General features: G+C 35.9%; 1 protein-coding gene across 1 annotated transcript in view; it reads left to right on the top strand.

The window, feature by feature from the left end:
- PEX7 (peroxisomal biogenesis factor 7) overlaps positions 1-14,185 on the top strand; it is a 74,302-nt gene that overhangs the window by 43,063 nt on the left and 17,054 nt on the right. The window contains exon 9 of the mRNA XM_081039642.1: positions 11,186-11,285. Coding sequence (XP_080895768.1) covers positions 11,186-11,285 — 100 coding nt within the window. The remainder of the gene's footprint in view (positions 1-11,185; positions 11,286-14,185) is intronic.

The following is a 14,185-nucleotide window of genomic DNA, read 5'->3' as shown; positions in this document are numbered from 1 at the left end:
TTACTATAGTAAATACATTATCAGATGCTCTGTCATTAAGTAAACTATATTACTGTTATTAAAATACTTTGAGTCCTACATTACACATGGGATGTATTTCTGAAAAGTACAATATAACTTCAAAATTATATAACTTGAAGATTTTATTGGGAGAGATTAGAATAGATCTAGGATCAAGACTTGGTAACTGTTTCATTCAAAACGAATATTTAAGTGCAAGATACAATAAAATAGCTAACTTTTTCTAAATCTCTACTCATAAATTATAATTTCATAAAATTCAAAATTAATAAGGAGGTGAGAGAGAAGTACAAAGTGGGGTAGGAGGTTATCTAGAATCAGCCCTGTCCTTCCATGCCTTGCTCTATGGAGACACATAAGAAAGTTCTATGGTTTAGAAATCCATTGTGTGGTGGGGTGATTATATGGCCTTTGAGTTAGTCAGATTTGCGGTGAAAGGCTGACTCCTCCACTTACTAGCTGTGAAATACAAGAAATGATACCTGTTTATTTCAGAGGATTCATTGAAAGTATCTGTAAATACTCGTGGCATATAATAAGTGCTCAGAAAAATAGCAGCTATTTGAAATGGGAATATTAATAGTGATAATGTTTCCTGATTTAAAATATAAGTACCACAGGGAGAGGGAAGGTTGTCATGATGCATGCCTTTACCTAGCGTAACTTGAATAGGATAATCATGTTGCTTAAAGCTCCTGTGGAGCTTTGTGAATGGGAATTCTTACTGCACTGTCAAGGTGAGGTGGGGGAGGCGTACCTTGTGAATATAGTACAGCATGAACCAGACAGTGGGGATACTATACAAAGTTGAATATATGCATATGTGTGGGTCACTTTATTCAAATCCATAACCACGTGACCACTTCTACTTCAATTCAATCTACATTTTCCTCTGAATTATTACATATTACCTACTTGTTAAAAATTTCTTAGGAAGGCAGCACGATGTAAAAGAAAAAGCGATGCAGTTTAAAATCTTGGATATAATTACTAGCTATTATTATATTTAATCTCTTAGAAAGTCACTTAACCTCCCTGAGCTGTCGTTTCCTCAGTCATAAAACATAGTGTTAGAAGATCTAAATATCAGTATATACAAGGCTGATCACATAGTGCCTGGCCCATTTCAAGCACTCAATACGTTTTAGTTTCTTTCTTTCTTTCATTCACATATATGTACCTGAAACTCTCTACTTAGTACCACATTACTGTAAGTAAGTATATGCGTTTGATGATGTCTACAATTTATTTTTAAATGGTTCAGCAGAAAATATTATTTTATATATGTATGTGTACAGAGAAAAAGGTAAAGCAAAGTTTTAACAATTGGTGAATCTAGATAAAGAGTATATGGGTGTTCATTATGTTATTCTAATTTTTCTGTGGGTTGGTACTTTTTAAAATAAAAAGAAAGAAAAAAGTAAGAGAAAAAAGTAAGCTGTATTTGCTCTATAAAATATGACACTGAAAACGTTTCTTCTAATACCTTGTAATAAATGTGATATTTAATATATTGTTTAATTGTAAATAAGATAAATAGCTTTATTATATTGAGCAGGTACAGAAATACCTTTTATTTTTATCTTTGTCACATTTTACTCTCATGGGATTTGCCATTATATATAGTAAGTGTCTTAACTTTGGTGTGGTTGATGGGCCTTTTTGATCCTAATGTTTATTAACACAGAGATTTCCATGGGCAGATACTTCTCTTTCTTCTCCTCCCCATAAAAAAAAAAAAAGGTCAGACAAAGTAAACAGATAGTATAGCTGAATATGTATTCTGTCTCATAAACCTTTAATTTCAACTTTACCTAGTCCCCTTACCCACAAAAAAGGTCAGTAAAAGTAAATAGATAGGAAAAGTGGCTGAACGTGAGCTCGTGTGCAGCTTCAAAGATCATTTTACCTCATCTTTTAAGATAGCTGCTTTTAAGTTCTTTACATTTGTTCATCAAATCACAAGTAATTGTGTGGCTCATGATATGATACTAATTTTTAACATTTGCAAGAACTATGAATTGTTTAAATGATCAAAGAGTGGTTTAATGTTCTGTGCCTTTCAGATAGCTTAGATATAAATGTCTTTGTAACTTTATCAAGTTTTTTGCTTTGTGGCAAAGGTTCACCAAACTTCACCACTGATCTAGGACAGCAACTTAATGTAGTCATCTTTAGTTTTCTTTTTAAGAATGAGAATCTGGGCATTCACGTATTGGTTTAATTCTTAGGATTTTTTAGTACTGAATGTATTTGTGTTAATAAAGCTCATTGCCTGATTACAGGATTAGACTTGTCTGTTTCATTGTTTTGTCCTTGGCACCTGGACATGGATATTCTAAATAAATTTGTTTATAAATGTAAGTGAATTTAAATTAGATGAAAAATGATGATATCCTCTGGTTACTCGGACTGTAAAAGCCTGCAAATAATTATATTTTAATATGGTTTTCACTTTATGTTTAAAACTGTCATTAATAAAAACTGAATTTAGCGTGAAAACTCCTGTTGGGATAAGAAAATGGTATTTTTCAGGGAGAAAACTCGCCTTTCTATTGGTTGTCAGTACTGACTAGATTGCAAAATTGTGATGTTTAATACATTTGGAACCATTATATTGGTATCCTTATTGTTAACTAAAGTTACAAATGTTTTTATGTTTTTCTACAACTATTTGTAATATGTGATTTACTGATAAATCTCTTTGCAATTCTTATACCTAATGGCTAAGGTATTTGTGTACGTGAGCAGTCACTCCTGAGTTTGTTGGTATGTTGGATGTTGTTGTTTTTTTTGTCCCAAAGAGTTTTTCCATTTGACTTGTGTAAATTAGAAAATTCTTGTTGTAATTGTTGTCATACTGGAAAGATCTTTTGATGAAGTGAAGCATGATTTTGCCAAGTTAAATGCCAGGTGAAAAATGAAGATAATTTCCTATCAAATGAAACAACATACACTAATTGAAAGAAACTTGTAAGACTTTTGATTTTAAGTACCTTGATTTATAATTGCAGAACATTTTCAGAATTATTTAGTACGAACAGTTTTCTTTAAGAATCAAAGCAAACCCATGTCTAATTCAAACCTAATACAAACACATGAAGAGAGACCTACAAGGAGTGAGGAATGTTAAGCCTTAGGTTAACGCAATATAAGTCACTGCTTTGAACTTGGAATTGTGGTGATTAGTTCCAACAGAAAATTTATGCAGTTTGTCAGCTAATTTGCATTATAATTTTTTAAAAATTCTGTTGTGCAGTTTCAGTAAGGCATCGGTGTGGATTTTGTTGTATATATTTTCTAATGCATAGTAGGAAGTCAGAAGATAGTATCTGAAAATGAAAGGAATCAATGAATTTTCTGAGCATATTATTTAGAAACAGAGAGTAAATAAAATCAGAAGAAACATCTCAAAGAATTTAAAGTGATTGCCCCTGAGATTAAAGATTGAGAGGGTGGGGCAGGAAGATGATGTTCTTTGTTATAAGCCTTGTAGAATTTGTGGACTCGAATCTGTGCAATTATAGTTTTTAAGAAGACAATTGAGCAGAACCTCAGTGTTTCCCTCTGTTAGCTATTTGCACACATAGGAAGCCTGTTTATTTAGAATCAACTGGGTATTACCTGTCAGTTGTTAGTTTACTCTGTCCTTTAAGAACTCAGGGATAAATAATTCACCCTTGAGATCTGTCCTGAAGCCCCAGCCTAGAATGTGGCAACACTAAATAAATATTCTAATATTGAATTCTTAGAGATATATGACTTAATGGAATCAACCATACAGAGAAAAAAAACACACAATAATTATTAATCTATTTTCATCTTAAAATTCAGCAGAACCTCTTGTCTTTCTCTACTATATCTTTCAGAGCATGTGCACGTGTGCACACTTGTGTGTGAAACAAACTATCTTGAGCTTGTTTAAATAAAAAAGGGGGACTGTTTCTCAGGATATGGGTCCTTCAGAGCCCCAGAGGCAGGAGTGCAGCCGGGCCTAAGGAAGGTACTGAAACTACTATATTGTGAGTGTCTGCTCCCTCATTTCTCCTCTTTCTGCAGACTGACATTTCCCTCTCATTTTTTTCCCCAAGCTTTCATGTCCAGTCGCCAGAAAAGTAAACAGAATGATTTAGTCTGTTCTGTGTCTTTTTTCCTTTCTCCACCTTTGTCAGTGTCTACCTTCTTTTCCCCTGTGTCCCCATCACTGTATATGTCCTCCAGTGGTGAGAGAACTTAAATAAAGGAGCTCTTTGTAAGCTGTGCAGACACTCCACAACCTAACAACCCGAGTGGGTCTATTCGTAAATGCTCAGCTGCAGAGATGAGAACGTTAAGTATTTCCTGGGGATGTAGCTAGTCAATGACCAAAGCACAGGCAGGCGGCTGCTGTAGGTTTAATGTTCCTCCACATTTGGGAGTGGAATGAAGTTCCACTGCAACCTCCTCTGATCCCATTGTTGTCCACACTTCTGTGAAGTGATCTTTTGCTCTAGGTACCCATCCACATTTCGGTGCTGGTTGCAGTTCAGATAACACACAGACTGTTGTTATCCTTGAGATAATAATACTGTTTCATGAGTAGATAGAGTTCTGACCATTTTGTTTTCTAGTCAGATACTTGTCTGAAACTTGATTGCAAAAGTATTTCATAGTTTTTCATTTTGTGCCAGTAAGCAGTAAACAAACTCTATGGAAGTTTTCCTTTATCTCTTTTTGTTGGGATACGTCATTTTTCAGAAAGTCATCCTGCATTCCAGTGAATCGCAGCCATAAATACTCCCAAAACGAGCCTTCCATCAGCTAATGGTTTTCTTTAATTTGTCAAAGTACTCTATCTAGGCTTTGTGGTATGTGGTTTCTGTACTTTGTTTATCGTGATGAAGTGGAGTCAGCCCCTCTAAAATGCAGGTCTAATTAAAGTTTTAATTAAAATATTATAAATAATTCATCTTCGTAGAGCAGCTTAAGTCTAGAATTTTATCCTATTTAACCTTGAAAGTTTGTAAATATTGTACGGTTTCTGATATTTGCAATTGAGTGTTCTAAAAGTCATCTTTGAAAATTGTTCAGAAATTTCTTGAAAATTAATCTTATATTCTTCATTTAGTAGGCAATTAGTGTTTTTCTGTTTTAAATGTAATTTTTGTTATTGCCAGTTCCCAAAACAAAGCAACAGCAAAAAACAGATCTCCAACCCAATCATGCAAATAAATGAGCATTAGCTCTCAATAAATACTTTTGAGTTGATGAATGAAAGTTTAGCTCTTTACAAAATGTACAGAATTTTGCTTGTCTGCAATTTCTATTTTTCAGCCCCCTCCAAAAGTGATACAGATGATAAAATACTAAGCCCATGATTTCATTTGTTTTACTCGGAGGACTCACTTTAAAAGGATGGGAACCTGTGAGGTTACAAAAAGAGCTGATCAGCTCAGTGATACCTAAGTTAGGAGGAGACAGCATGAAAGATGACAGAATGCAGTAGTCCATATTTAAAAAAAAATACATTAGAAGAGAGAAAAGAAAATTTCTGAACTCCTTGCCATTGGAGTCCAGATCTATTCTAATTTGTAATTTTCTTAGGATATTGGTTTTGAATGTAAATTGGGAGGCTAAAGGAGTCTTGGCATGGGCTTTGGCTTATGGAATTGTCTATGTAGTTTGAGGAGTGTCAGGGAGGCCTGACTTGGTCCAGGTCCATTTGAACTTTCAGAATGTTAATCAAAATGACCTGAATAATTCCTGATCCACCTAGATTCCAGATTTGCTGGCATGGCCCAGGCCTAGAGAAGAAGTGAACAGCAGCATCTTTCAGTAGGAAAAGTACTGGACATGATGCCGGTAGAGTCTGTGCTTTAGGGCTGCCATGCATTAGCTGTGTCACCAGGGATTGCATAATTTCTTTGAGTTTATTCTCCTGCAAGACCTGTGTGATCAGGTCCTGCTTGTCTGTGTGACACTCGTCCCCTTTCCCGCCAAAGTCTCATGGGCCCTGTCGGTCACACAGCGTCAGGCTCCTTCCTCGCTGACAAGGGGCAAGCTGATACCTTTGCTGCCCGCCTGGCTAACTCATCAAACCTTCAGATTTCAGCTCAGTGTCACTTACTCAGGACATCATTCTTACATCATTCTCTGTTCTCTTTTGAAGTACTTGTCAATTGCAGTTACATTTGTGTTTTGTTGTTGTTGTTTTGTGTTTTTTTTAATGTCAGTCCATCCCACCAAACTAGGAGCTCCAAGAGGGTGGAGGCCATGTCTGTCTTGCTTCGGGGGCTTAACACAAAACCCTGCACACACTAGGACTCATAAATTGTTGAATGAATGAGTAATGAAATGAGGAGAAAAGAAGTCATTGTGTTGTGTTTTGTTTATATACACCAAAGTGGTGTAAAGAGAAGGAATAATAGTGGTGCAGTTTGCTTAAAATTTTAAAAACACAACTAAAATTAATGTACATATAAGGAATAAAATTAATGTACATGTAAGGAATAAAATTAATGTACATGTAAGGAATTAAAACGTAGCCAAAACTTTTCCCCATCTTCTCGTTGTAGTTAGGAAAAACTCACAAAGAATTACTAACTAACTCATAAGTTGAGAACAGAAAAAGAAGACTTTGAAAAATATTTTAAACCTTCTACTGAATTCCTCTGTTGGCTAAATTTTAAAAGTGCTAATGTAGAGATTTCAAATTACATTTTAGTAAAGTAAAAAGGAATTTCAGCTTAATTTTTGAAATAGTTTTGATGTTTAACACAGTGCTACATACTTTGTTAAAGAATTGTGGTGTCAGAAGGCAAAAAAAACCAAAACAAAACACAAGACATTGTACTACGATGAATTTTTCTGTCTCCATCTCCAATTTAAATGGAAATGTTCCTACAGGCCTGTAATATTTTTAATCATTGGAGGCCTGTCCAGTATATTTACTTCCCATGAGAGAGCTTAAATAGTCAGTGATTTCATCAGCAAAGAGACACAAAGGCACCCGGTAGTATATATGCTGGAGCACATAACCATTCCACTTAAAAACAGTGTGCCTTATTTGAGCACTTAAGGATATATGTAGACTGACTTCTCCCAGTAAAAAAGAGCTCATGTTACTTGGATGGTAGGTACATGAAGGCCCTCAGAAGTTAGGGGACCCTTGAGTCCAGAAGAAGATTGCAAGGAGAGACCTTGTCCATTTCCTTCACTGCGAATGTGAGAAAACCTGGTGAACTTCTCACTTTTCCCCGTCACTTCCTCCTTACAATTCACTGCTTCCTGGTGGGGCTCTAACGGAGATGCATAGAAAAATCTGGAACTGTACACATCAAACTGTTAACAATGGTTGCCATTAAAGAGTGGGAATGAGGAAAGAAATACATACATTTCTTTTTCCTTTTGTTTTTAAGTGTGGTTTTCCAGGCCCCATCAGCACCAAGTCAAGGGGTTGTTTCAATCTAGTTGTGGAGGGCAGAGTTCACTGGCCCATGTAGGGATCCAGCCGGCAACCTTGTTAAAAGCACTGTGCTCTAATCAACTGAGCTAACAGGCCACCCCCATACATTTATTTTGTTATTAAAAAAGCTATTAGTGATTAAAAAATAAATTACAGTTATAGACACATTACTTCGCTTTTGGTTTTCTCAACTGTTTACCTTGTGCAATTTTACTGTATCTAACTTGATTTTTTTGATAAGATATTTTAGTTTACTGTGAATTATTTTAAAATTATAAATATTAATATTAATTTATTCTTATTTTACTGACTCCTGATCCCCTTGAGGTGAAGAAAATTGAGGCTTCGATTCTCCTTATCTAGCAAATCTTTCCAGGGCAAAAGCAGACTTTGTTGTTCCATTTACTTGTCTTGGTTTCAGACTTCACTTAGTTTTTATCTGAAGTGTTCCTCACTGATACTTCTAGGAAGTTTTGTGGTGGTTGTTTGTTTTCATATTTTATCTAGCAATTGTAGTTGTTCTCAGTAAGAATGTTAATCTAGTTACCTAGTCAGCCATTCTACGGGAAATGAACCTCTCATAATTTTGGCACCATAATATACACTTTGTTTAGTACATGATTTCTGTCAGAGCTGTGAAACGGTATAATAGCTAATAGTGCGTTTATTGTCATTCACTAGATCAACCCTTCCTTCATCTAATAGTATCCTTTGAGTTTTAGCATACATTTTATTTGATTACTTCTTTGTAAAATTTGAATAAGTACTTGATGATTTTTTCGAGGTTAAAAATTATGATGGCGGTGACTCTGGTGTGAACCGTGTGGGGCTGTCGCGTCCCACGCTAAGAGGGTTGTGGGGAGCGAGGAGGCTGCACAGGGTTAAGAGAAGACAGTAGCCATGAATAGAGTTTAAGCAGGGCCAAGGGACCTGCAACCTTAAGGACGGAGTGCCCTAATCGGGCTACGGCCTACGCATTAGCTTTTATTAGTTAGGTGAGGAAGTAAAGGAGATAAAGATTGTCAATCTCAAGATCTGTGAACCTATACATCATAATAGGAAACTGATTCAAGCCAATCACCCTTGCCTGCAGGCAGCAGAACTGTAAGTCTCAGGATGTATGTACTTCCCCAAGGGACAAAATTTTATGCATATGAATAGATGGAGAGCACATCATTGAGTCTCTTCCCCTGCAGGTTGTGGGAAGGAATGCAGCCACAGAGGCAGAGGCTCTCCTTAGCCTGGGGAAGGTGGGGGTGCCCACCTCTATCAACCCCATGGGTTCTGCTGTTTTTCCCCTCTGACTGCGCCTGGCTTGAGTTGTCCCTTGCTCCCTCTCCCCCCACCCCCGTGGGAAATCTTACTCGTCATTGGCTGACCAGCCATCCTCCGGGGCCAAACAGGGAGACATGAGGTGCAAACACAAAGGTGAAACAAAGTCCCTGAAAGGATCTGTCTCACAGACTCTCCTTTCTTTAGGGGCAGGTACCAGGAGACAGACGGGTAGGCTGCTACATGGCAACATGGGGCCTTGGCTGACATTAAGACATGAGTTAGAGCCGTTTCAGATTGCCTCGTTGAATAGACTCTCAGCCTTCCTGCATGTGTGACTTCCCTTATTGTACTTCCAAGCTAAAGTTGAATGGTTTCACACATGTGCCCTTGCTGAGCATCCTAATTTTCCTAAGGTCCACCTGTCTTGTCTTCCGTGCAGCCTTATCCTTAACTGGCTCAAAACAACAAAATAATAAAAACAGCATGCATCCCAGGAACTTGTCAGGGGGTTTAAATGAATCCCTGTTGGTTTTATTATCCTTGAAAAGTTATGAAGGAAACCAATTTTTATGGTTTGACTAAAGAGGATTTAGCCTATCCATTCCACTGACATAAAATCTAAATCCCAAATGAAGTCAGAGAGCTGAATCCTGGGTGAAATTGACCTTCCCATAGAATGATTCTACCCAACTGCTCTTTGGGGTGCCACCCAGGAAATAGCATCTCTGTGTTTCAGTAAGACATGTTTTGGATGCTTTTTATTATGTAAGCATAGGGTTTATTTTCCATGAACTTGCAAGGGTGAATTTCCTTCTGAGGTTACCAAGAGTGATTTGGTTGTAGACACTGAACTCGGGGCCTGATTCTGTCTCCCTTCCTTTGGCTACTGAAAAGCTTCGTATCGTGAGAAGTCCTCCCCAGTCAAGCATATATAACTTCATGGAATAAAATTTTGTTGATAAATATTGCAGGTCTGACTTTACTCTCCCACCCTTCCTTTTCCTTTAACTAATTTTTTTGCCATGTTAAATATGTATTTTTAAAAACCATTTTGAATATTTTTTGGAACATAGTGGATTTTTACAAAATCATTTGATTAGTGTTTCAAATATTACAAATCAGTGAATAACCATGTTTTAGAAATGAAATTACACAATTACATATTTACTTTTGCTTACATAAACATTATCAAGATCTAGAAAATTAGATTGCAGTACAATTCACTGTCTCTAGACCCAAAGGAACAAACATGCAAAAGCAGTGGAGACCACTAGTATGATTTATCAGAAGGATTGCAGCTTGTTCCCTCATTTGTTTGAACAGGCAAATTTTCAAAAATAAAATCACTCTCCTTAAATATTTTGTAGATTTCAGAGAACTGATAAATGAGCCGTCCATTGTTTCTCTGGTACCACATTGGATTATCCATAGCAACAAACCTTTTCAAACTTAATAAGACCGACTCTGTATTTGTTAGGAGAATAATACCACCAGGTTAAACAAACTGACTGTTGGTTTTGTGTATTTACTCTCTTTCAAAGAGATCCACTAACCCTTCAGTGTGCTCCATGTTGTACATCATTAGGGAGTCTGAATTGGAGTATGACTCTATGATTCTGAATGTACCATTTTTCTGGTGTGTGTAGAGTCAGATAAGCAAGATGATGAGCGAATAAAGCTTTAGAAATAAAGTACTCTTTTGTGTATTGAAAATAGGGCCAAATTCTTCTCTATGTAGTAGAAATCAGATACATTATGGTAAATATTACCACTCCCAGTCCATAGAGGATAAATAGAATACTTAACATTGGCCCAGTAAAACACCGTTCAGTTTTTCTTTACTTTAGAAATTACATTGACATGGAATCTATAAGACAGGCTGTGCCTCAAAAAAAAAAAAAAAGATTCAGAATTATGGAGGTTTTCATAAAGAGAACTGATTCTTTTTAAAGCATTTGAATTGCTGTTGAAATGTAGATTAAACCTAAGGTCTTTTCATGTCAGTCATTGAGAAATGAAGTAGTATTTAAAATCATAAAATATTAGAGCTCATATATTCCAGTATTCATATTTTATACCCATAAATGCTTTTAGAGATTGCTATAAAAGCCTAGTGAGATGAGAATCTCAAATGTCCTTGTGCAATATGAGACCAAAAAAAAATTAACTAAAACTTGTTAAGTTTCCCTCCTACAAGGTATACGAATGGAAATATAATACTCTTTAATAAGGGTAGATTGATTAATGATTCCATTGTTTGTTGACTGGACTACATTGTTTTCTTTACTAGATTTTTAATGTAGATCGGTAGTGGGGCTCTGCCTTTATGAATCGGTTGAACCTATTTTGATAAAAACATGGCTATGTTAAATATCTATTTTTTTCTTAGATAAAATTTCTGGTGGTTTTAACACTTCAATCGCTCCTTTTTGTTTGTATTCACAGGTTCTGGGATTTTTCAAAGCCTGACCCTCTTCTTGAAACAGTGGAGCATCATACAGAGTTTACATGTGGTTTGGATTTAAGTCTTCAGAGTCCTACTCAGGTAACGGATGTTGATCTCCTGATGTTTTTCCTGCCTGGACAGTCCCCAAATAGTTCTTGTTGCTTTTATGAACAAAATTGTTGCCTTTGTGAAAGAACCAAGTCATCATCCTGATCTCGTTTGCTGTAAAACTTGAGCATTTGAAATACTCGGAGAAAAGTTATCGGAAACTGAACATACCTCTTTCCTCTTGAAAGACTTGACTTTTCTGAGAGGAAAAGGAACCTTCCCCAGAAGTAGTGTGCCTAACATGTTGAAGGCTTTGAGTAGACCTCTCTCAATGGAAAGGGTAACAAGAGAAGAATGGAATGGGGAAGGATTGTCCTCAGAGGTTGGTGGGAATCAAGAGTGTGTAGTTCTAGATTCAGCGGTGCCACTAAGCAGTTGAGATAATGGACACGTCATTTCCCTCTCAGGACTGTCACCATCATCTCCACACCCTGTGTTGAAAGAGAGGCTTCAGATGGGGGACAAAGTAAAGGAGAATGGCTACTGTTTTAATTTAAAAACTTTGTATTTCCCCCTTTTTATTTTCTTGAGGACTTGAGAGTTTAAATATTTAGGTTTTGCTCAAAGCTGTTTTGGTTTTGGAAACTCAGGTCAGAAACACTAGAATATGTTGAGTGATAAGGCACTTTATAACACGGACTATGTGAAAACACTAACATATCTATGAAACAACATAATATGTGGAAATTATGAGTCTGATTAAGAAATTATGCTTTTATGACAAATTTTAGAAGTTAGACAAAAAGCAAATCCCGTTGCTCATTACTGTGTTCTTAAATTTAAATGAATACATGTCTTTTTTATTTTAGGAACCCAAGATACAATCCTGAGTTTAAACTATTCTCATTAGATATTAGAATAGTCTAATTAACATTAGAATAATTGTTTAAAATGACTTAATAAAAAAAAAGATGACTTAATAGCATCTAAGAAGAGAATAAACTGAAATAGTGATGGATGAAATGGCATTTTCTTCAACGTAAATATACAGTGTGCTTCAAATGAACTAGTTTCTTTCCTGAGAAATACATTTATTATAGGTGATTTTTAATAAAAGAATCATACCTGTTTGCTATCCCAGGTTAAAAAAATAAAAATAAAGAAAAAGTTGTACTTATTAGAACATGGCGATACAAACAAAAGACCCTAAATAAATACTTCCCTGTCATATATTTCCGTTAACCTATATTCTGTGAGTCCAGACTGTGGCCTGAGGCAGCACACATGCCTCCTCAACTTCCTCAGTCATGGCAGTTGCTCACCCTGGTCTAAGGAGTTCCAATAGTTTTTAAAATCCTCCACTCATAGAGCACCTTATTAAAAGCAAGGTTGTTTACAGAGGATTTATTAATTAGATTTTACGTATCCTTAAATAATAAGAGATTTTATTACAAGGCCATGTATTTTGTGTGTAGACTGGTGACTGCCACCATCTCTTCCAGTTCAATAACCAAATTCCATTTGTACTAAGGAAATAGTTGCTATTGAGAGCAAATAGGAGTAGAAAAGCGGGGCTCTTTGAGCTCTAAATAAGCAGCAGGTTTAATGGCATAATGTACAGTCCAATTGTGCTACAAATCTCCCCTGATTTAATTCATGGTAGGACATAATCTTGGGATTAGGAGAGACCTTAGAAACAAGACCATTCCCTCTCATTCATTTATTCTTTCCATAGGTATTTTCATATGTCAGACCTTGTGCTAAGTAGTGGGGATTCGGTGAGGAATGAAAATAAACACGGGCCCCGCCTTCATAATGCTTAGTCTACTGTTACATCAAAGAATCTCACAAATGAGTGTAAATGGACACTCATAGGTGATAAACCTATGACGGAGAAGTACATTGCTCCTCAAGAGTTCCTAATCAGGATAGATACGTGACCTACTTAAGAAATCTGGAAGGATATGTGTCTCGTCTGAGATCTGATGAATGAGTAGGTGTTCCCTGTATGAAGGGACAAAAGGAAGATAGATCGCAAACAGGCAAACCTAACATTATGTTACAGACCCTGTGATGGGAGGGAGCCTGGGTAGTACCTGAGAATGAAAACAATTATTTTATCCTTCTTTATGATATATATTATTCAACCGTAGAATTTAAGAAAGTATGTTTGTTTACTTGTCATGTTTTAAAAAATGAAGTGTTGAGATTATTGACTAAATTCTATGTTTTGCCCTATTCAGTGTTAGTCAATTTTTCTTTACATAATTTTTTTGCTATGCATTTTAGGATGCACAAATGAAGTATAAAGAGTTTTTGTTATTTAATGTATCTTTTATTATTAATTTATTTTTAGTCTTTTGAAATTATTACATAGTTATTTCTATTAATGCTCTTTTGACATTCATTAATTCGTTCTTTCATTTTGTCTTATTTTTTGATCTATAGCTGTGTGACAGGAAATTACAGTGTAGTGTGATAAATGCTAAAATAGAGGGAAGCAAATGATGCTTTGGGAAAACATGCATTCACTTATTATATGATATGGTCATATCATTTATAAATATTGGTCAGTTGCCTACTAAGTGCTAGGCATTGTTCTACGCACTAAGAAAAAAGCAGCAAATAAAACAGACTGTGTTCTTCCTCTCATGGGGCTGGCTTACGCATTGTGGGAGAAGTCAAGTAATAAGAAACAAGATGATTTCATATAGTAGTAAATGCTATTCAGAATTAGAGCAATTTTGTAGAGAATGATGGGGGAAGGGATACTTTTGCCTGAATGATCTGGGGAAGGATCTCTGAGAGAGTGAAATATGAGCTGAAAAACTGTATGATAATATGGAGCCAGGCATCCAAAAATCCAAGGGAAGAATGTTTTTCTCAGAGGAAACAACAAATGTCAAGTCTTTGAGTTGGTAGTGGATTTGGTATGATTAAGCAACAGAAAG

This window comes from Rhinolophus hipposideros, assembly GCF_964194185.1.
Source record: "Rhinolophus hipposideros genome assembly, chromosome: 3".
Lineage (NCBI taxonomy): Eukaryota > Metazoa > Chordata > Mammalia > Chiroptera > Rhinolophidae > Rhinolophus > Rhinolophus hipposideros.
This window is presented reverse-complemented; position numbering and strand designations above follow the sequence as displayed.